Source organism: Phascolarctos cinereus, unplaced genomic scaffold (assembly GCF_003287225.1).
Source record: "Phascolarctos cinereus isolate Bilbo 61053 unplaced genomic scaffold, phaCin_HiC Scaffold_5;HRSCAF=322, whole genome shotgun sequence".
NCBI lineage: Eukaryota > Metazoa > Chordata > Mammalia > Diprotodontia > Phascolarctidae > Phascolarctos > Phascolarctos cinereus.
This window is the reverse complement of record NW_027555958.1, coordinates 16,381,203-16,404,467: the sequence shown is the minus strand read 5'-3', so window position 1 is coordinate 16,404,467 and position 23,265 is coordinate 16,381,203. Positions and strand designations below refer to the sequence as shown.

Below are 23,265 nucleotides of genomic sequence, written 5' to 3'. Positions count from 1 at the left end.
CAAGGGTTTGGAAAAGTAATGGGTGATTCAGCATATATTATGGAATATCATTAAGAGAAACATTTGGATAAACAAAGCTCTCACCTACAAGTTAGAAAAACAACCCTTTTGGAGTCAGCTGCTCACATACACTGAGCAGATTAGATGATGGTCCGGTCAACCATGCTAAAATTAATGGAAAAACAGATCATTATAAACACAGGGTGTTTCTACAGCACTTGTCTTCAAAAGACTTTGCAACCATTATCTAATCAATCTTTGTAGCAGCTTGTAGAGGGAGTATGGTTATCCTCACTGAAGAGAGCCTGGAAGTCATGTCTGTGCATGACAGAATGGAGAGCAGAACTTGGGTTTCCTGTTACTTTCATCAGGAGAAAGGGAGTCAACCGTTCCAACTTGCAAAGTTCTATTTCCCTGCTTTTGCCTTCCTCCATCCCTCTGTAAACCATCTGATAGCAGTTCAGGACCTGGAGTAACATTCATGTGCTTACTGTCTTTGGAGATACAGGCCTCTTTGGACTTTGTATCCGTGGTGCCTACCAACTGACTGAGTCAACTCAAATGACTAGTTGCTTGAAGGGGAAAAAAGAAAAAAAACCCCAAACTAGGGGTCAATTCTATTCAAAAGAAAAAGTATTAGGTACGCATAGTCATAAGCCTTATTTCTAGCATAGCCCTGTAGGTCAGCTTTTCTTCATTTGCATGAGAGATCTGGATACTGTTAGAAAGTAAGACTTTAAGATCATTACAAATTATACCAAAGAATGAGCCAGGAAGTGATTTGATTATACTACACAGTGCAATCACATGTAATATGACTTTTGTTAAATATCTTGCTCTGCAAAGGGTAAATGCATATAAATGTGGATTAATATGTCTGGAAAATGTTTCTTTAAGTGCCCCCCCCCAAAGCTTTCAGTCTAATGCACAGATGTAGTGAGAAAGTTGAACAGGATGCTGGGCTACATTACCAGAGGAACAGACTATAAATCAAAAGATGCGATATGACCATTACACGGGACATTGGTAAGACCTCATCGAATACCCTGTACTTGGCACTGTTTATTGTTGGAAGAACAGGATTGTCCCTGAGGAAACAAGACATCAAGAAGGAAGATAAAATCACTCCCTTCATCTGTAAGTTGTGAAGAAAGGCTGAGGAAGTTTGGCAACCTCTTATTTGAAAGGGATCTTCCAGTGACCCAACTGAGAGTTTTTGAAATGTGGAAGGGGATTAATCAAATTGTTTCTTTATGAAAACTATGAAAACAAGAGAACTTAATTTGAAAATTAGGAGCATGTGAAAACTAAACGGGAGAGTTCTGGCTAAACTGTTTTATGCACTCCATAGTCTTCATATGGAAAAAGTTACCATGCGAAGAGAACCAGTGAAGCAGGGAACAAGAATGTTTTTAGCCAGGATTATTGTTTGTTGTTCGTCCTTTGCTTTTGAAGACGACCGGTGACATCATGGGCTGATGTCTTGACTTGTGTGTGAATTGGATTTAAGCAAAGCAGAGCTGCATAAAGTTATCAGCCTTACTCCTTCAGAGTCACTGAAGTCCAGTGGAAGGACCAGAGTCAAGACGACTGGTGGTGGCCCAGGGTGCAGGGGATGACCTGGGCATCTTCAATGTCTGACCAAGCTCTGAGTGTGCCACAGCTCCTGCGTCAGCCATCTTCATGGCTGGGAGAAGTCTTCACCTGCTTTCCCATGTCTGCCTCAAGGCAGGATTACAGAAGATGTGGGAAAGATAGAGCTCTGTGGAGGAGAGAAGATACTGACATTGATGATGCCCATCGCTGAGTGAAAACCGTGCCAATACGTTATTCTCACTTATAAATGAGGCAAATGAGACCAGACGAGTTGTGGCCAAATTTCCTATTTCTAGACAAGCCCCTAAACCTTTTTAAGGGGTCTCCATATTGGTCATCTACTTTAGCCAATGTGGCCATTTGAGTTTGACTGGTTGTCATTTGTATTTCTTATCTAGTCTAGAGAAGGCCTTTATTGGAGAAGCATGGCAAATAGATCTTTTCTGAATATCTAGATGAAATGTTCACTTAACTAAGCCTTTGCTTTGGGCCAAAGCAAAATCGATGCCATAGAATCATGAATTTAGGGCCAGAGGATTCCTCGGAGGTCATTTAGTCTAATTTCTTCATTTTTCAAATGAGGAAACTGAGAGTCTAGAAAGGTTTAGTTACTTCCCCAAGGTCACCAGGTAGTAAACATTGGGGGCAAGACTTGAACCCAGGCCCTTTGATGCCAGAACCAGTTCTCTTTCCATTGTACCCTACTGGGACTTGAACTAGACCTCAGACACTCCAAAGAGATAATTAAAATTGATGCTAATCAACATAGATCACGTCTACCTAGTTATAATGATCTTACCACTATCTACTGTAAATAACTTACAAAACAGAATAATAGAAATTAAAAGATGGAAGGAACCTTAAATATATTTTAGTCTTTATTTTACTAAGGATGATGTTGAGGTTCAGTGAGGTAAAACAACTTCTTCAAGGTTACGCAGCAGGCCAGTGATAGAACCAGGTTTACACCCAGGTTTCCTTGACTTTTAATTCAGGACTCTTTTCACTGTACCAGTGGTTCTCAAATTTTTTGATCACGGGACCCTTTTACAGTCTTAGAAATTATTAATGACCCCCCCCCAAAGAGCTTTCATTCATGTGGGTTATATATATCAATATTTACCATATTAGAAATGAAAATACTTTAATATTTTTATGAATATAGCTTTGGCCTCATGGACCCCTGCAAAGGGCTTGGAGACCTGTAGAGATCCCTGGGCCCCGCTATGCTTCTTCCACATGGGTTACCTTTTGCCATTCTTTAGACGGCACTGTGGATGCAGATAAGTCAGAATGGCTTGACTGGCACTGGAATTGGACAATCTAAACTTTCCATATTTTGGCTCAGCTGCACTGAGAATCAGGACACTTGGTCCCAGTTTGGCTGTGATTTGCTGGGCAAATCATTTAACCTCTTCCTTGGGTCTTAGTGGGGTAAATAATTTTGAAGGTTCCCTCACAGCACTAAAAGCCCATGCTTCTAGAATGCTTTCTCATGGGTTGTTGTACTTGTAACTTTTCTCAAATTAACACCAGATTCTGACTGAAGTAAATGGGGGAAGTTGAAGGGGGTGTGGGAGAAAACCAGGCCATATACAGGCCTGATCGAAAGACCCTGATCGGGGGTGGAGCCAAGATGGCTGCGTGAAAGCAGTGACTTGCTTGAGCTCTCCCACAAACCTCTCCAAATACCTGTAAAAAAATGGCTCTAACCAAATTCTAAAGCAGCAGAATCCCACAAAAGACAAAGTGAAACAAATTTCCAGCCCAAGACAACCTGGATGGTTGATCGGAAAGGCATATTGCACCGTGCAGGTAGAAGAGTGCAGTTTGGCATGGGCACGCAGGCCACAGCGAACCTGGAGCAGGCCTCAGAGGAATGAATCACAGGCAGCTGTGGTGGTTTCCAGACTTCTCAATACACGAACGCCAAAGACAACTTAGGAGGTCAGTGGGAAAAGTCTGTTTCTGTAGTGCTGAGAGAGGAGCTAGGTCAGAGCCAGCTCCAGAGCACGGAGCGCAGAGCACGGGCGCCGGGGTGGTGGCTGCGTCCTGAGCTTCTGGCCCACTGACTGAGGGGGAATCAAGTGGCTGATCAGAGGGGGACTGCAGGGATCCCTTTGTTGGTGCTGAGGCAGGAATCTCTTGCTTTGCCCCTGCTTGGATCTGGGTCACAGTTCTAGGTGGCAGTCCTGGGGTGAGGAGGAGCACTGGCGTGGTGGAGCTTGAAGTGGTGGTAGAGAGGAAACCCTCCTCACGGTTCCAAGAGAGAAAAGACTGCTTGTGGCCAGTCACTCAAAGACCAGAGCTAAGGCCAGGAAAAGAGTAAACACCTTGCCCCTTATCATACCACCTTGGAAGAACTGCAAATTTGCAGGTCCCTACAAGTATCTCTGAAAACAGCTATACAAACCCCTGAAGTCTCCACATTGGAAGGAGACTCTCACCTTAACAAAGAGTTTAAAACTCAAGTAATTGGCTGGGATCGTGAACAAACCTCACAAAAAGAGTCAGACTATATTATCTTACTTTGGTGACAAAGAATATCAAAACGTACAACCAGAAGACAACAAAGTCAAAGCTCCCATATCCAAAGCCTCCAAGAAAAATATGAATCCGTCCCAGGCCTTAGAAGAGCTCAAAAGGGATTTTGAGAAGCAAGTAAGAGAAGCAGAGGAAAAACTGGGAAGAGAAAGGAGAGTGATGCAAGAAAATCATGAAAAACAAGTCAACAGCTTGCTAAAGGAGACCCCCAAAAATACTGAAGAAAGGCCCAGATTGGGGATGAAGAGATAGGCTGCTTCATATAAATGAATTTGACCAGCCAATTCATCAATCAATCAATCAATCAATATTTATGAAGTTCTCACAGTGTCCCAGGTGCCACGCAAAGTGCTGGGAATACAAAGAAAAAGCAAAACAAATCACTCCTTACTCTTTAGGCCAGGGGTGGGGAACCTGCTGTAGGAGTTCCCACTCTAACAGAGGACACACCTATACATAATGAGATCTGTTCCAGACGCAAGATGGAAGATGCCTCCAGAAGAGCAGGCACTAGGAGCTGGGCTGGGGGTCGGGGGCAAGGGGAGCCCACCGAGGGGAGTGGTGCTTGAGCTGAGCAGTAAAGGAAGCCAGGGATTACTAAGAATCAGAGATGAAATGGGAGAGCATCCGGAGACATTTACTGATTCATTCATTCATTTATAGAACTAATCAGGCCTTGCCCAAGAGTTGGCATTCTAGCTGGAGGGAAAGAGTCACACACATAAACAGGCACACAATAATACAGGCACGCTCCACCTAACACTGGTTTCACCAAAGCATTACTCTGGGCGCCACAGGGGGCCCTTAGATGCAAGGGACCAATGTTAGGAATGAGATCAGCTGCCTGATGTTCCTGGTATGGGTTTGTAGCTTTAAGGCGGGCTTTGGTATTGATGAAGATACTGTGAAGCTCTGGTCAGGACAACTTTATAGGGGGTACGGCTGGATAAGATAGAAATAAGCACACTGTTCTCTCGTCCTGATCATTTTGCAAAGATGTATAGGCACGGAGCTGTTTTCTTTTTGTCCCTACATAAGCTTTTCTTAGTTTATTTTCCCTGTAAAAGTTAAGGCCCTCTTTCCCAGGTATGTCTTCTACCTGTTCTACCCGCTAGGCAGGTGTTTTACAATGTACCTGCTTTTCAGATCTAAATCTGCTTCCTCCGTGCAGAACTCGTGGACATCAGAGGTAGCGGGCACAGGGACTGGCAGCCAGGGAACTGCTGGGAGTCTGTAGGGAGCTTGGCTGCGCTCTTCTCCTTTTTCTGCTGTCGGCCTGCAAAGTCTTGGCTTTTGAGGGGACTTTCATGAGGTTCAGTAAATAGTTGGCCTAGCAAGGCCCACGAAGGCCAGGGACATGTCACTGAGGGTACCTTCTATATGAAGGATACATGTGGCCCATCCTGAGGGCTTTTTGTGCCCTCCAGAGGATTGCTTTTGGGTACCGAGCCCCAGATTGTGTCTGTGTAGTTCAGCCAATGGTATCATTTAACTAGACAACTAGGAAGTGCTTTAAAACAAATGGTTTAATGGTTTTTTCAACATGGAATTGACTGGTTATCTGACCAAAATGACCACTTGTTTTGCTTCTGTAGGCCCAAAAGGAGATGAGCTAGTCATATAGAAAGAATAACGGATAAAAGACAGACACATTTAATGTAAAAAGCCCAAGGAAAGAATTCTTGACTTGGGGTCTGGAGATCAGAGATCCCCCAACCTCCCTGATGCCATGCAGGGGAATATGGATAGATTTCAGAGTCCCTGAACTTAGATAGGAAAAATTACATTTTATTTCAATATAATTGGTTCCATTGGTAATCTTGAATATTTAATTTTATGAATTTAAAAAGAATATTCAGAGAAGAGGTCCATCACCACCTTTGCTAATCAGTGTCTGAGTCTAGATTTGAACTCAGAGCATCCTGACTCCAGGTCCAGTGCTCCAGGTCCAGGATCACCTAATTGCCATAGGCTTCACCAAATTGCTATAGGGATCCAGGACACACAGGCCTGTCTTAAAGGAAGGTCTTTTAGGAGATATACTATCTACCCGATATACTACTGGGGAGATCACAGGAAAAGAAGACATAGCTAGATGGTCTGCACTGATGAAGGGAATACCCACACTGAGGCAGTCACAAATCCATTGATATGATGCAGTGTTAGATACAAACCCAAGCCTCTTTCCTAATAGTTAGTTTCATAATCTTCACACTTTGCTAACTCATTTTACCATGGATATCACCTCAAATCTTTAATTCTACAGCCATGCAGTTTATCAATCAAAGGTAACTTCAGTGGACTTTCTCTTTCTTAATCAATGACTAAAACAAATCCCTGTTCCATTGAGATAGCTTTATCTCTTTTCCCCTTCTAAATGGAAGGCTTATCTAGAAGTTGTTTTAACTTCAAACGAACATTTCATAATACTAAATTGCTGTAAGGTTTTATCAAGTGAAACAACACTGTTGTTTTCTTTCTGCTGTATCCTAGTATCAACATGAAAACACACTGATGTGGTCCAGGGGAAAGCCTGTAGGAAGTATGTTTTCTCCTTTCTGCAACCGCATTGTTCAGAAAAGCACATCCTTTTTCAACAACAGATGTGAGAACCCTGGCCAAGTTGTTTTACTTAGATAAGACTACCATAGTGACCACTGATAGCAGTGTTAGTTGCCTGAGATTTATAAGATAATTACATATATAGTGATCCACTTTCAAGTACTAATAATGATCCCTGTAATCAATTATGTTTGCTTTCTGAGGACCAGCCCAGCCAAGTATGGAGAGGTTTATTTCTTAATGATGAGCTTTTTGGCTATGGCAATCTACGGACCAAGTTTATTGATGAGTATTTAATATAGCTGGTGTGGCCATTGTATGCTAGAATCTACGTACATGAAGGGTTTCATAAAGTCCTTGTGTACTTTAAATTTTAGGTTATAGAAATCAGAGAAAAAAATCCAGAAATAGGTAGTGAATTTTTTTCTCCCATCCTATATGAATATCAACTTTACTCACCATAAAACATACTTTACTTTTTCACCTTTGACAACCATTTTTACTTAATTACAGGATGTGAAAGGCAGTTCCACCACTACTGTCCACAGAGGTGGCTATGAAACATGTCAAGGCATATATAACAGAGGTGCAGGTGTGGGCCTGAAGAAGAGACAGGGCTACAGTAATGAATGTGGGACATGCTGTGTTTGGGACCCTTTCTTTTATCATGAAGGCAGATAGGTTAGTCTCTGAGAACCAGTGGAAAGGAGACGTCTGGTGCTGCTGCTACTTCGCATTGCTTCTGCCTAGATGAGGCAGATTATTTTGTGATATGTCATCTAGTTTTACATTTGGGATGTTCACAAGATTGAGTGACCTACGGAATTCAGTACTTAAGGTTTTGGGATTTTGCCCTTTAATTTAGTCCACTTGTGCAAACTAATTTGTCTCTCTTAAAACCTACATATTTGAATCCCAGAAACTTCAGAATGGTCACTTCTGGGTAGCTGGCACCGGCAACATTCTAGTGGTCTGCAGCGCTCATACGCATGGTCCCTATTTCTATACGTATGCTGGTAATAAGAAATCTTTACCAATTAGAAAAGGACCTGCCAGCTTTTGATATATAAACTGTAGTAGAAAGGTCAAGATATTACAATATTTTATCCTATTGGATGTGGGATAACTTGTGGATACAGTGGGTGAGTTTTTGGCTAGACCTACCATTTAACTGCCCTTTTGCCTCCATCTTGGATCTCTAAACCTGCTTATAATTCTGGTATCCTTCTTCTATTTAACTCTTCTTTATTATATAACTTTCTCCCCCTGTACAATTCATTATCAAGTCATTCATTTTTAAGTACTTGGAAAAGTGCTGGTTTCACCATAACTACATGAATAAATGGATAAACCGTTCCTTGTCTCAGTAGGGTTGTCCATTTTGGACGTGGCATGATATTTAGCTTTAGGATCTCTACTTCATTGGTCTTCAGCCCTTTTTTGTTTTCTTAAGATAAGTTTCACTGATATATTTTCTTTTTGCATTACCTACATTTTCCAGTACGTCCCTCCTCATAGTCCTTAGACAGCTATTCCTCCTAACAAAGAATAAAAAAAAGGAAGAAAAGCTCTGGTTATCTGCAGGTTTCATACCTATAATCTTCACCTCTGCAAAGAAGAGAGAGCCACCTTCTCACAGCTCTTCTCTGGGGACAAGCTCGGTGCAGTTTTAGTTGCTGTTGTCCTTCCCATTTCCATTACTATTACAATTGTGAATATTATTTTCTGGGTTTGCTTTTTCACATAAAAGTCTTCCCATGTTTCCCTGAATTCTTCACGTTCATAATTTCTTATGATTCAGCAATATTCCGTTGCATTCATGTACCACAGTTTATTCAGATATTTCCCAATGGATAGCATCTATTTTGTTTCCACTTCTTTGCCACCACAAAAATTACCGCCAGCAATCTTTCTTTCTGTGCATGTAGGGCCTTTATTTTCATCACTGTCTCCTTCGGGTATATGCCTCGCAGAGGGATCTCTGGTCCAATACTGTGGGCATCTGAATCACTTTCTTTGCAGAATTTTAAATTGCTTTCTACCATGGCTGGACCAGTTCACAACTCCAGCTTCAGCCATTGGTGTGCCCATCTTCCTACAACCCCTCAGCTTTGAGTATTCTCATTTTTGGTCATCTTTGACAATTTTTTCAACTTAAAAAAACCTAACAAGCATTTATTAAGCATCTCCTTTGTGTAAGGCATTGTTCTAGGTGCTGGAGATAAAGACACATCAAAAACCAGGAGAAGGCAGAGTGACACCTGGTAAGGAAAGTGGCATTCAGTGTCAGACAGATTGAGTGTGCCAGGGTTATACAGAAAGGCAAAACCAGGGATGCCAGCCCTGAAGGGGATACTAAAGGGAAACAGCATGGGCAAACAGCTATGCTCTCATGAGAATGCTAGAGTCTGAGAGCTCCTGCCACTTGGAGTATGTGGGAGAGAGAGAGAGAGAGAGAGAGAGAGAGAGAGAGAGAGAGAGAGAGAGAGAGAGAGAGAGAGAGAGAGAGAGAGAGAGAGAGAGACAGAGACAGAGAGAGAGAGAGACAGAGAGAGAGAGACAGAGAGAGAGAGACAGAGAGAGACAGACAGACAGACAGACAGAGACAGAGAGAGAGGGAGAGAGACAGAGAGAAATGAAGGAGAAGGAGGAGGAGAAGAAGAAGGGAGGAGGAAGAGAGGAAGAAAGAGGGGGAGTGAGTAAAAGAGAGCTAGAGAGGAGTGAAAGAGCCACAGAGAGTCACAGGCAGAGATAAAGAGAGATTGAATGAGAGAAGGAGGAAGAGAGAGAGGATAGAGAGATTGGAACAAAGACAGACAGTCAAAAGCAGAGGAACAGAGAGAAAGAGATTGAGGGGGAGAAGAAGGAGGAAAGGAGGGAGGAAAAGAGAGTGAGCGTGGGAGGGAGGTGGGCAAGAGGGAAAGGGAGAGAAAAGAGTAGTGCTCGTGTTAGGAACCTGAGGTCCAAAAGGCTCCTCTCTGATGTGAAGCCCCCAAGTAAGTCTCCCAAGTCAACCATTAACAGTTCACAGTGTGCCCCTCCCCTCTCCCCCTTTTATCTATTCTACAGAAAGAGTGTGTGTGTGTGTACACAATTTTCTTCTCAAACTTCCACTGTTTGAAATACTGCCTTGTTGTGGCAAACATCAAGTTTGACTGCCAGGGCAGGTAAAACTAATGAAGCTGCATCCTGGGCTGGTGCTGCATGTAAAATTCACTAGTGTAGTTCTGAGAAGCACTTAAGCTTTGGTGCACTTGGGGACATAATGAGAAAATCACTCAGGGCTTTTGTGTCCAGCTAAAGGAGCAAAACTTGAGAACCAGACTGTACATGTACCATATCCCCTGCTCAAGGAAAGAAAGCTTGGGACACATTCCATTAGAACAAAAATCCTTTAAGTTGTTCAACTCTTTTTTCTTTTACTGTTGAGAGATTTTGCTGTGACCTCTGATCCATGATAGGAGTTGGGGCATCGTGAAGGGGGCGAGAGGGTCTGGGGGGAAGGGTTCTGACCAAATGCCCATTCCTCCCTTTTTTGCCCCCCTAGCCAGTGGTGTTACTGAATCGTGCTGCACAGGGCAATCCCGAGAGGGGAGGGGGGAGGGACTTCTGTTTTAGATTACCAGGAGAATTTATTATGCTAGAAGGTCAATGTTTACCTTGGCTTCAACTTGGTGAGTATTTACTTCTCTGTTCAATGAATCTTGATGCTGACTTCAGCAAAAGCTAATCTCTGGTTTTTTGTCGACTGAATAGGATGCTCCAGCTTTTCTTATCAGCTGGAAAGTTTCAAGACCCATTTGCCAGCACCCTACAAATCAAAACAAAGAGACAGAGATATAGAATTATCACTGATGCTAGGGCTCCTGGATATTTGGCATTTTCCTTTCTCAACCAATATACTTTATACTTAGAAGAACCTTTTTGTCAAAGCACTTTCAAACCCTCCACATGTCTATGTCATTTTTTCTACCAACATGATGACATGGGTATGTATGGAGCATGTTATTTTTCTCAGTTCTCTGACAGGGAAATGGAGACTCAAAGAGGAATAAGTGATTTGTTAAATGGAGTGAGAGGAGCCCAGGGGATCCACTCTTTCCATTGGCTGCTGTGATTCCATGTGAGTATAATGATTTTAGACTAAAATGCAAGCTTGAATGAAATTAAAGGTGGTGAGGATGCAGCCAGGAGCTTCTGTGGGAGGCAAGGATCCAAACCCTGGGGACAGTCATGGGCAGCTCCCTTGGCACCACTGAGCCTGACTCTGTGTGTGTGTGTGTGTGTGTGTGTGTGTGTGTGAGCAGCTCACAAAATCAGTGACTGTTTACTGAAGGAGAGTTTGGGAGAGTGACTCTGCCCTCGCTCTGCCAGACTCCCAGTGTCCTCTTTGATAGGACAGGGCTAGCATTCATTGGCCCTTGAGTGATGGAGTGGCTCCTCGGTGTGAGGCTTATGGGTGGCATAGGCAGAGGGTGAGGGCATGGACGGTGGGGATGGAGGTGGAGTGGGTGGGGTGGGGTGAGGTTGGGGCCCACTGCATACATACCGTCTGCATCATCCTTGCCTTTCTTCAACTGCTCTGTTCCTCTGGCTCAGGAAGAATTGATGGCATAGGAAAAAAGGAGTCTGGGATGGCAGCTAACCTCCTGTTCCCTTCCTATTTGTTACACTACAATGTAATGCCACTTCTCAGTTAGCTGATCTTACTAGGCAAACAAAACAAGGAAAAGTGGAAACCTTAATTCATACAAAATTACTTCGGGAGAATTAATCCCTCATTTATTGGGGCTTGGCCAACAGCCAGAAGGGGCACAGTTCACATGCACCTGGGGGAAGGCACTTAAAATGCTCCCGTGATCTACCACGTCTGCTCCAAATCTCTTGGGCCTTCAAAGGCTGGAGGCCCTATTGCAGGTTATCAAGCATAGTATCTATGATTAGATGAAGAATTAACATGCAATGAAGTTTGCTGTTACATTTTTAAAATACCCAGGTAGGAGGGGCAGCTAGGTGGCGCAGTGGATAGAGCACCGGCCCTGAAGTCAGGAGGACCTGAGTTCAAATCCGGCCTCAGTCCCAACACTTGACACTTACTAGCTGTGTGACCTTGGGCAAGTCACTTAACCCCAATTGCCTAAAAGCAAAAAAAAAAAATACCCACGTAGAGATTGAAAATGTTTGGAGGAAGAGTATAGGGTGGAATCCAGCAGATTGATCACCATTCCTTGGAGGACCTGGCCTCTGTCACTAACTACCTGTGTGACTCTGGGCAAGTAGTTGGAATCTCTGGGCATAAAGTGTCTTTCCTCATCTCTGTGTAGGGGACAATCCCAAGTATAGGGGAGAGAGAGCCTTCCCCTCATGGGCCCCGCACATGTCGAGAGGCCCTCTTGTGGCAAGGGCTCAGAGGGAGGCAGAAGAGACATCTCTGGCCTCTTCTCTCCTCCTTCAATAAGGGAGATTTTCAGTCCTTCCAGGAGGGGAAGGAGAAAGTTGGGGCTGGAGGCCGTTCTGCTCTCCCTCAAAGAGGGGTTACTGAAATAGAAGCTTATCTACCTGCTCCTTTTAATACTATTAGTCTAGGGCATATGACTGGTTCCAGCAAACTTCTGATAGTTTTATTATTTTGGGGAAAAAGAAGGACTCCAAGTTCTATAGCTAAGGCTTGACACCTTACCCATTAAATACCAGTTCCACGAACATAGTGAATAGCAAAGAAACTGATTTAGACAGATAGCAAAAGAGAACTTGGAGATCTACACAGTAGGCTACATGTCGGTCAATACTGAGTGAAGGAACTCGCCATTTGGAGCAAGATGCCTCGGCTCAACCAAGACAGGGCATCCTAGGTCTCCCTCAAGTAGAAAACTTGCCCTGGTCTCTCATGTAGCAAACTGGGAATAAGGACATGATGTTTTCCCAGTCTTTTCCTTCAGTAACCAGAAGTGGGCTGACCTCTTCCATCTTCCCTCTGGAAGCCAGAAGTGGCAAAGCTTGGAGTCACGAAGTTTTGAAGCTTGGAGAGTCCGGAAGAGGACTGCGTCACACCTCCCACCCTGCCCCTCGCCCTCCACCAATAAGGAGTCCTACACCGACGGGCTTGGGGCTTCATAAAAAGAACAAAGTGGAGTGGACCGCCTTGGAGGGCCTCTCTGTCTCTAGGCCTGTGATCCCCCCAAATCCCAGGTTGATCTGTCAGGCCAAGGGCAGAACATGAGACCCTACAGCTCTTTTCCTAGCGGCTGTTTTCTTACTTCCATCTACTGCACACCTTGCGTTTAATCACAAAAAGTCTGGCTCTGGGGCAGGACAGGAGTGTGTCCAACTCTCAGCTCTCAAGGGAAGTCCTGGGTAAAAGGGGGGAGGGCTAAAACAGAAGGAAATTCCTACCTCTTCAGGGCCCAGTACTCCACTCCTTCTACCTCCGCCAGTGGAGACCTAAAGTGGAATTCGCCCTGCCTGGTAGGAGTCGAAGACCAGGCTTTTGTTGCCATGGGGTTGCAAACTCTGAGTAACTGGGTAAAAGTCACCTGCGTGTTCCCGGCCTTAGATTCCACTCTGTGTGAAGGAGGGGGTGCTTGAGGTTTGCTCCGGGACATTCCAAGAGCACCAGCTAAAAAAGAGTAAAATGTAGGAGAGAAGGACCTCCTCCAAATGGCGATAGAGATAGAGGACCCGAGTTCAATTTGTGGCTCGGTGTGACTTTGGGAAAGTCGTTCCCTGCTCTGGGCTTAATTTCCACACCTGGAAAATGAGGGAGTAGGACTAAATGACTTCTACGGTCCTTCCAGCCCGGAATCTATGTGATTCCGTGATTCTAAGCCGTTCCCTCTCTCTAGGCCTCAGTTTCCCTGCCTGGAAAATGACTGGGCCGGACTGGCTGGCCTCTAAGGTCCCTTCTAGCTCTTTATCTACGAGGTTGGGGAGAAATCCGGGGTGCGGCCCCTTTGCCAAGCTAGTCTGGAGCGCACGGGGTCAGAAGGGAGCCGCTGAGGCATGTGGTAGTGGGGCCGCCTCCCTCCGGGGTCCCCGCCCACCTGCGCACCGCTGGCTCCCGGGCCTCCGAGGGTTAATGGAGAAACCCCACGCCCCTTTTGACGGACTGAGCGCAGCCCACCTCCCCGAATTTGAAAAGGCGGGTCCGGAGCCCGATCCCGGCCGCGTGGGCACTCAGAACAGCGTCGGGCATCTCTGCCTGGAGTCGAGACCCGTGGCCCAGAGGCGCCGAGCCGCTCGTCCTCGTACCCCGCCGGATCGTCGCCCCCCACTCCCTCCCCAGGTCTCCGAGGCTCCCCATGTCTCCCCAGTTCAGCGGAGCGGGGCGCCGAGGGGCGAGTCTTTAGTGGGCAGGCTGATTCGTGCGGGACACCGGCTCCCTGCCCGCGATGAAGCTGCCCTCTTCCTCCCCTGGGCGTGCTGCCTCTACGGCTGTACTGTGGGCACCGGCTTCCTTTACCCGTACCAGTCCGCAGCCCTGCAGCACAACTACCAGGAGCACGGCCCCGCACCTCCGGGCAGCGGCTACGCGAACCGCCGGTGAGTGGGCTGGGGGAGAGCACTGCCCCTGTCCGGGCTTGGGGGCGGCCAGAGCGCCGCGGCTGCGGCACCTTTCCGGGGCTGGACTGCTCCCCTGTCTCCCTGCTTTCCTCCCACCTTCCCAGGCACCTTTTAGTCCATTTACCCCCGCGTCGTTGACACGCCGTGGAATTTAGACCCCACCAGTAGGAAGGAGGCAGGCGTACCTTGGGAACCAGCCCTCGGACCCAGGCAATGGGCATCGCGGGGCTGCCTGAGCGCTCTCCGGGAAAGAGAGGCAGGGGTTCTTGTTGGGGAAGACCCCAGGAGCAGAGCGCTCTGGCTGGAGGCGACCTCGGAGCTCACTGAATCCATACTCCCTCACTTTACAGAGGAGGAAACTGAGGCTAGGGGAGGGAGAAGAATGAAGGCCATTCTCAGACCAGGAAACGCTGGTCAGTGAAGGAGGCACAGATGCTGACCTGCTGATCTCGGCCGATTTCCCCAGGCTCTCCTGGGGACGAGCTGGGGAAGCCGGGTTGTCTTCACGCAGGGCCTTGGGTGCCCAGTGAAATGCGCAACAGGTGCGAATTCTGTCACCTGAGAATTTTCTTTTAGAAACAGCCTGCCAGAGGCTAATGCTGTCTAGGGAAGAACACGATCTGGAAACAAGGTCCTCGCCTCGGCTCGCTGCGCTTCTCTGTCCAATTTCGTTGTCCACGAGGGGGAGCGCGTGCCATGTGCATAGCCAACACTAGTGGGTACCTCTTTAGAAGGCAATTTTTAGGCCGTGGTTTACCTGTAGCATTCCTTAGAAAAGACGCGAGGAAACTTACGAACTCCCTTCTAATCTTGAGGCATACCCTGGAGTGGGGCCTTCCCCCCCTTTCCTCAGGAAGCCAAAAGCTAGAATCCTCTCCCCTGCCCGGCTTAGATCCTTTCTAAAGATAGCTGGAATCCTTATTAAAACAATGGAATTTCCCCCCCCTTTCTATGCAAGGCCTTAGAATCAGGAAATCTGTGCCTGAACACTTGGGGAACTGTGGCCTTTATGGCAACATATCATTCTGACAGTATATAGACAGAGAACCTTCTGGAGAGGTGATAGTTTTCAGTTCTCCAAACTCCCCCTCCCCCTCCCTCCCCCCTCAACAATTATTTAACATTTATAAGACACTGGTGATTACTCAAAATGATGTGCTAGCCCTAGGAATTATAGTAATGCCACAAATACTTTATAAGCAAACACATACCATATGCCTATCAAATGCTGATGCTTCCTTATGAGGACAAAGTAGGAGAAAATAGAGACTCCCTCAGCTTGGAAAACCTTGTAGATAAAGAGCTAGAAGGGACCTCAGAGGCCAGCCAGTTTGGCCCAGTCATTTTCCAGGGAAGGAAACTGAGGCCTAGAGAGGGGGAATGGCTTGGGATCACCGGATCATATAGATTCTGAAGTGGAAGGGACCTTAGAGGTCATTTAATCCAACTCCTCCTGAGTGGAGATCAAAAGCTGATGACGAACTTGGATTTGTTTGTCAAATTTCAAAAGTTAGAAGAGGAGAGAGCCCCTTAAAACTCGGTCATCTAGGATTCTGAGGATGACAAATGAGAGGGTGGCATGCCAAGCTTTGCATGGTAGATAGTAAGCGTGAAGAACTTGACTCCAAGATGGAACAGGATGAAAAATAAATTCAGAAAGGATTTAAATGTTCACGTAAGGTAGAGCCATAATATGTTAAGCGTTGCTTGGGACGCATCTGACAGCCGTTCTGAGTCTCTTGTTACTGCATAAAATCAACCAGCCTTTGTTATCCCTGTTCAGATTCCCAGCATGTGGATGGATGGCACCACATATTATGTTGCAGGAGTATAAAATGAGGAATCATGAGTATTCCCTTCCCCCACAGAAAAATAAGGTTTGAGGAATGTTTGGTCTAGTAATACTAGACACTTCCCACCCCTACCCCACTCCCTCTTCATTTCTTTAACTGCACTTACTTGGAGATGCTAAACTGCATCTTTCCCATTTCCCAGCCCCCTGACCTTCCAGAGTGAAAATCCTGGTGGGAAGCCCAGCATATTAAAGGAAGTCCTTATCAAATGAGTCTTTTTGATTTGCTTTCCTTAACAGATCTGATTGTTGAAAATAGCTCATGTTCTCTTTTTCCAGTTTGTGTGGAAGAGGGCAGCCTTGAAACCTCTGACCCAGGGAATGCAGAGTAGTGTGATATGCTGGGGAAAAACTGGGACTGACCATCTGTGGCCTGCCTCATATATGACTGAGGCTGTCACTGTCACCCAGGAGCCAAGAGACATGTCCAAATTGATCTCAAAGTCTTCTAGTGTTAATACAGAATGGCTCGAGAGTACCAAGTCATAATAAATCTGGTTTGTAAACTGGAGTTCACCCTTTACAGAGTATGCTTGATAAACTTTTATTGACAGAAGAATGGAAGGCAGAGCGATGTATGAACATTGTTTTGAAGGCATAAAGAATTTTGATATTTGGAGGAGGGATCTGTAATATTTTATTTAAAAAGCATAATATCTCTAATTTACTGAGTAAATGAGAGAAGCAGACCTTAGCTGAGCAAGTGACCCAAATTATGTTACAAAACCTTCTTTAGAAATAGAGAGCCGTCTTGTAGCCTTGTCCTTCCCCATCGTTGATGTCATCATTAAAATCACATTTTAGGGATGTGATTGGGTGTTATAGAATTTAAAAATCCAGATTCGACATAGTCCTTGCTCCTGAAAAGACTTTATAATCTGATGGGCAAGGTGAGATGGACGGACATTTAATCAGTATTGATGCCAAGAGCATATAAAGAAAATGACGTTAATTTGAGGTGAAGATTAGGTTCTAAGGGTCCATGTGGTTTCATTTCTGAATTGCTTGGAAATATGACAGTTTGGGGTTTTCCTCCCTTTGAAAACTGCTGTTAGAAGTTTGGTACCACATAGTAGTGTTCAGGAATTCAGAGACTGGACATTTCATTCAGAATGCCTTTTGGAAGGATTGGCTTTGTGACCTGCAGTCCTGTGGATTTTTGCCTCCTTATCTTTATCTTTCGTTCCATTCTCTTGCTTCATGAGTCTTTAGTTACTTATTATACCAAATCTAATTTCCTCTGTGTTGGCTTTGAGGCTGTCTACCAAGTAGACCTTTCCCATTTTGCTGGCCTCATTTCTCATTAGTAATCAATTAACAAAAACTTATTAAGCACATTCCACATATACATATTTAAGCATATGTCATGTAGGCACTGAAGATATAAACCCCAAAATGAAACATTCTATAGGAGGAAATAACACATGCAGTTATAAATATATACAAAACAAATATAGGACAATTTTTTGGGGGGGAGAGTTTTAGCAGCTGGGAAATCAGGAAAAAGTTTGGTATAGGAAGTGACATGTTAGCTGAGTTTTGAAGGAAATTAAAGACTCTAAGAGATGAAGATAAAGAGCAAGTATATTCCAGGTAGGCAGTGGGGACAGCCTGGACAAAGACTCTGAGATAAGAGATAGCAAAGCAAAGTGTGCATTATGGGGAGAAGGTCTAAAAAGGTCAGAAAGTCAGGTTGCAGCCCAGTTGGGAAGATTTTCAAGACTGAACATGGCAGAGTTTGTATTTGAAGCTCCTGGAGTTTGAAAAGGCGAGTGACAAGGTCAGATCTTTGCTCTACCTTTGCAACTGTGTAGAAGATGGATTGTCTCCAGGGAAGTGACTAGTCAGGGAGATCAGTTGGGAGGCACTTGGCATTGTAGGTACAAGTGAGAGGTAAGACAACTAGGTGGTGGAGTGCATGAGCACTGAGCTTAGAATCACGAAGACTCATCTTTATGGGTTCAAATCCAAACTAACCATGTGACCCTGGGCAAGTCTCTTAATCCCGTATGCCTCAGTAAAATGTAAACTCTGTAAAATGAGTTGGAGTAGGAAATGGTAAACCACTCTAGTATCTTTGCCAAGAAAACCCTGTGAACAATGATGGTCCATGGGTCACGAAGACTTGGACACTATAAACAACAACAACCTCTTTTAAAACCAGTCTTCCTCAGAAAACTTTCCCTAAAGCCATCTGATCTTTTCAGAAAGTATTTCCCTAAAATCTGGAAATTCTGTTGGCCTTTTTAAAATTGGTGTTTGTTTTTATATTCTTTTAAGTGCCACTAAATCATATCCTATCCCTTATCTTACTTCCTAACTGGAATGCAGATTTCTTGAGGGCAGGCCTAGACCTGGCCTTTTCCCCTCTATGTCTCCCCGTAGTGCCCAGGTGTACTAGACTTTGCATATAGTGAGCAAATAAGTGTTGATTAGCTTGCTCACTCAGTCATTTTAATAGTTCTTAAGTTTGAAAAGAAAGTCCTGCATGTTATGTTAATGACTAAAGTACTTGTGTTCTAATACCACAGTGGAAAGATACATGGATGTTGTTAGTAGGTTGTATGAGACATCATCAATGATAATAGCTTAGTATAGGAAGTTGGAATAAAAGGTGTTGTCAAGGGACATGTGTGATAAGAAAAGAACGCCAGCCTCTATCATGCAGCAATTCAAGGAACAGACAGACTGAATGTTGCACTGTTATCTGAGAAATATTAAAAATATCTAGAGAAGGGGTTCATAACCTTTTTTATGTCATGGACCCCTCTAGTCATCTGTTGGAGTCTTTGGATTCCTCTCCGGAATCATGTTTTTCAATGCATAAAATAAAACACATAGTATTACAAGGGAAACAAATTATATTGAAATGTCATTATCAAAATATATTTTAAAAGTTCACAGTACCCAGTTAAGAACCCATTATGTATAGGAAGGTCTCTGGTGTTGGGTAGCTCCTGAATGGAGGAATTACAGAGGGCACTGAACAAGAATTACAAGGTATAGAAAGCATGGATGGGCCTCAATCTGGACTGTTTGCTGGAGGGAGTACTGATAAAATTATGGACCTGTCAAAATATTGGAGATGTTTCTTTTCATAGTTTAAAAAATTTTTTTAAATTTTCAATTAATAAGCATTGACTTTCTCTCCTTCTTACTCCCCAGTAGAAAAGAAAAATAAAACCTTGTTATAAATATGCAAAGTCGAGCAAAGCCATTTCCTACTTTGTCCATGTTCACAAATGTCTGTCTTATTCTGCTTCATTACCTCCTTCACAATATGGTTTGTCAGTATACTGACCAGAGAGTTCTTTGACTTGATAATATTGTTGTTATTATGTGATTTGTTCTCCTGGTTCTACTCGCTTTACTCTGCCTCAGTTCATACAGCTTTTCTCAAGTTTCTCTGAAACCATCCTTTTCATCATCCATAAGGCACAATTGTATTCTATCACATTCATGTACCATAATGTACTCTGCTGTTCCCCAATTAATGGGCACCCCCTTTGTTTCTAGTTCTTTAACCACTACGAAAAGAGCATCTATAGATATTTTTGTATATCTATTATCCTCTTTCTTTTTTCTCTTTGGGAGTTTAGGCCTACCAGATGTATTACTGGGTCCAACAAGCATGCACAGTTTAGTAACTTTTGGGGCATAGTTCCAAACTGCTTTCCAGAATGACCTGACCAATTTGTAATTCCAGTAGGATTACAATAATTTATATGTTTTCTAGTAGCTCCTTCAATAATTGACATTTTTTCATTATTTTTGTCAATCTAGGGAGCATGAGACAATTGTTTTAGACTCTTCAGAGTTGTTTTAATTTTCATTTCTCTAATTATTAGGAATTTGAAGCATTTTTTATTTCCATGTAGCTGTTGAAAGCTTGGGTTTCTTACTTTAAGAATTTCCTGTTTATAAGCTTTGACCATTTATCAGGTGGGGAACTGGTTTTTTTTTCTTATAAATTTAAATCCATTCCTTATATGTACTGGAAATGAGACATTTATCAGAATCTTGCTGCAAATATTTTTTTCCTTAGTTAACTGTTTTGCTTCTAATTTTACTTGCATTGGTTTTGTTTGTGCAAAAACTTTTAAATTTTACATAATTAAAATCATCCATTTTGTCTTGTGTTCTTCTGTGTCTTTGTTTAGTCATGAACTTTTTCCCTCTCCATAGAGCCAAAAGAAAATTTCTCCCTTGTTCTTCTAAATATTTTATGATGTGGTTTTTTATATCTAAGTCATGTATTCTTTGAAGCTTGTCTTGATATGTGGCATGAGGTATTAGTCTAAATCTAATTTCTGGCAGACTGCATTTCAGTTTTCGTGGCAAACCCTGTTACTTCTGAGAAACCTAGGCAGCAGCCTCATACCTGAGCGTAAAGCTGAACACCGAAGGGGTCATAGTGGAATCACAGACTTGGAGCTAGATGAAAACTAGTCTAGCTCCCTTATTTTATAGATGAGGAAACTGAGGCCAGGAATGGTAAGATGGTTTATCCAAGGCCATTGAATGTAAACGTGTATGTAGGTACATGTACATGTATGTACTTATACATATGTGTATATTTATATATACACATATATATAAATATAAAAATGGAGATTGATAGAATTTATATGGCACTTTAAGTTTCAAATCCAGGGGTCTTTTCACGGCCCTGTGATATTTTTCCTATGAAAAGCTGAAAAAAAAAAAGGGGGCAGCTAGGTGGCACAGTGGATAGAGCATCGGCCCTGGATTCAGGAGGACCTGAGTTCAAATCTGGCCTCAGACACATAACACTTACCAGCTGTGTGACCCTGGGCAAATCACTTAACCCCATTGCCTAGCCAAAAAAAAAAAAAAGGCTTGGGTCTGATAAGCAGCACTTATGTACTTCTTTGCTGTACTCACTGCCTGCTCTTCCTGGGTAACTTTTTTGAGTCACTTTAAAGGTACCATAGGGGTTCTGTAGTTTAAGGGATTTGACCTAGGTGTGGGATGGAAAAAGAGAACATTTCTTGCAGAAGTCTTAGGAAGCCCTAAATAAATGCAGCAGTTTCCAAATCACCGGACTTTTTCTGTACCCCCTTTCTATTATTTTAAAATCCATTCCCAGAGTACCAATTCTTTAGGCAGGAAGAATATACAAATTGGAGATTTCTCTCGTGCCAAGCTAGCCCACCACTTCATTAAAGACACAGAAGGTCTGACGTGTTTGATGTGAGCTGGATACCACCCAGTTGTGCCCGGAGCAGAGGAAGGGAGCGAGAAGCACCGACTGTGACTGGATGTTTGAGAATGTCAGTGCAAAGTGTCCAGGGATCTTTGTCGACTATCTTGTGGAAATGCGTATGCTTCATCCATTTCTCATCTTTGAACATTTAGGAGTCCAAAACCTTCCTGACCCAATCTTCCTTCTCACCTCCCCGAAACCAAACCCGAGAAGTTTCCTTTGGGGGCCTTTAAAGAGACCACCTTGAAACCAGTGAATCTGCATGAATATTGTGATACTCAGGATGAGAAGAAAGTAGACCATAATACTTTCTTTGTTCATGTGACCAGCCATCTTGAGGAATACTTAGGGTAGGGATGGAGAAGAGAGTGCTGGCTCTCTTCCTTTACCTCATTCTTGATGTGTCTCAGGCAATTTGCATGGCTGCTCTCTTTCGGTTGATTAACACATGTTTATGAGTACATGCTATATGTAAAACCCTGCGTACTAAGCGCTGTGGTGGAAACAGACTTACTTGTCCTCCAGCACTTAACTGTCAAGGAAGACAGACACAATATGCACATTTTAAGAAGAGATCAACTGACACATTTATTGAACAACTACTATGTGCTAGGTGCCTGAGAGACGAGTACAAGGAATCATAGGCCCCACTTGTGAGGGGCTTCCACTACAGTGGGGATACCATCCATTGTCTTCTGTTGTTTATCAATGACCTTCTGAGAGGCACAGACAAGAGAGTGATCACTGTAGCATGGGGGTGATTGATAAAGGCTTCTTGGGGAAGGAACTCCTCTTGGGGCCCAGAGTTATTTCCATGCAGGATTTCAGTGAACTGGCCTGAGGGGCCCTCCCCTAAGGAGGAGGACCAAACTTGCTAATCTTGGGGGGAAACCAGCTCGTCCACGGGCAGAGCAACCAAGTCCTAGTTGGCTTTTAGGAAGCCCACCATCACTTCCTCGGGCCCTTTGCCAGCCTGTTGTGGTTTTAAATAATTTCCTTTTGTCGCAACCAGCGTTAATGTTTGCTGATATGCACTCTGAGCATGAAGACAGAAAGTCAAGAGCTTTAACTCAGTTGGAAATGCCAACCCTGTTTATTTGCAGTCTTTCCTTTCCCTCTGGTCTCACTTGGCCTTGGGTTCCAAACTCAGTCTCTCCAACTCTCCTCCTTTCCACGCATCTTTTATTTTACTGAGAAGATGGAGGCCTCCAAGATTCTTTCTGTATAAGCCATCCTCTCTGATGAGGTGGCCTTGCTAAGGCTAACTCCTTAACTTATGCTCTTGACCCAGTCCCCATCCATCTCCCTTCCTGGACCTTACACTATCAATCATTCCCTTTCCCTCCTTCCTTCTGCCACTCTTCCTTTCTCCTCCTGCCCTTCTTCCTCCTTTTCCTTTCCCTTTCTTCCCTTTCCCTTTCACAAACAAGGATAGATCTCCTTAGTCTAAACACCAAGCAAACTCCCAACTCCTGAACAACCTGAATCCCTTCCTCCTTTGACTGTATATAGCCCTTTTCCCCTTCAGTGATACGTTTCTAGGAAGACTAGTTTTCTGACTCTACTTGCTGGCCATTTTCTCCCGTCACTCCTTGCAGCCTGTCTTTGTTTCCAGCCATTCTAGTGATACTGCTTTTTAGAAGCTTATCAGTGACCTTACTAATTGAAATGGCCTTTCCTTAGCACTTGGCCTCTTGGCTTTTCTGCAGCATTTGGAGCTATTGACCAACTGTCTCTTGATGCTCTTTAGGCTTCTGTGATATTACTCTTTACCCAGCCTCTACCTATTCAGTCCTCCCTGGGCTCCACTGCTTCATCCTCTTCCTCTTGCCCCATAACCATGAGGTATATGGGGTGTTAAGGGAGGACTAGCACCTCTGGTGTGAGGGCTTTGCTGAGTCCTTTTTACCTTTGGTATCCAGCA

General features: G+C 44.0%; 1 protein-coding gene and 1 long non-coding RNA gene across 4 annotated transcripts in view; one reads left to right on the top strand and one right to left on the bottom strand.

The window, feature by feature from the left end:
• Nucleotides 1-106: 106 nt before the first annotated feature.
• Nucleotides 107-15,073, bottom strand: LOC110221293 (uncharacterized). 2 transcript variants are annotated; one of them, XR_013486794.1, is made up of 3 exons: nt 14,448-15,073; nt 10,362-10,513; nt 107-1,762 (listed from the first exon to the last, which is right to left on the bottom strand). It is a non-coding gene; the product is annotated as an uncharacterized LOC110221293 (long non-coding RNA). The 2 variants fall into 2 exon arrangements; XR_013486793.1 differs by lacking the exon at nt 14,448-15,073 and adding an exon at nt 11,252-13,806.
• Nucleotides 13,665-23,265, top strand: part of COL26A1 (collagen type XXVI alpha 1 chain) — a 267,961-nt gene continuing 258,360 nt past the window's right edge. For both annotated transcript variants that reach the window (XM_021005767.2, XM_021005766.2), the window contains exon 1: nt 13,665-14,241. In XM_021005767.2, coding sequence (XP_020861426.1) covers nt 13,778-14,241 — 464 coding nt within the window. In that variant the 5' untranslated portion in view covers nt 13,665-13,777. The remainder of the gene's footprint in view (nt 14,242-23,265) is intronic.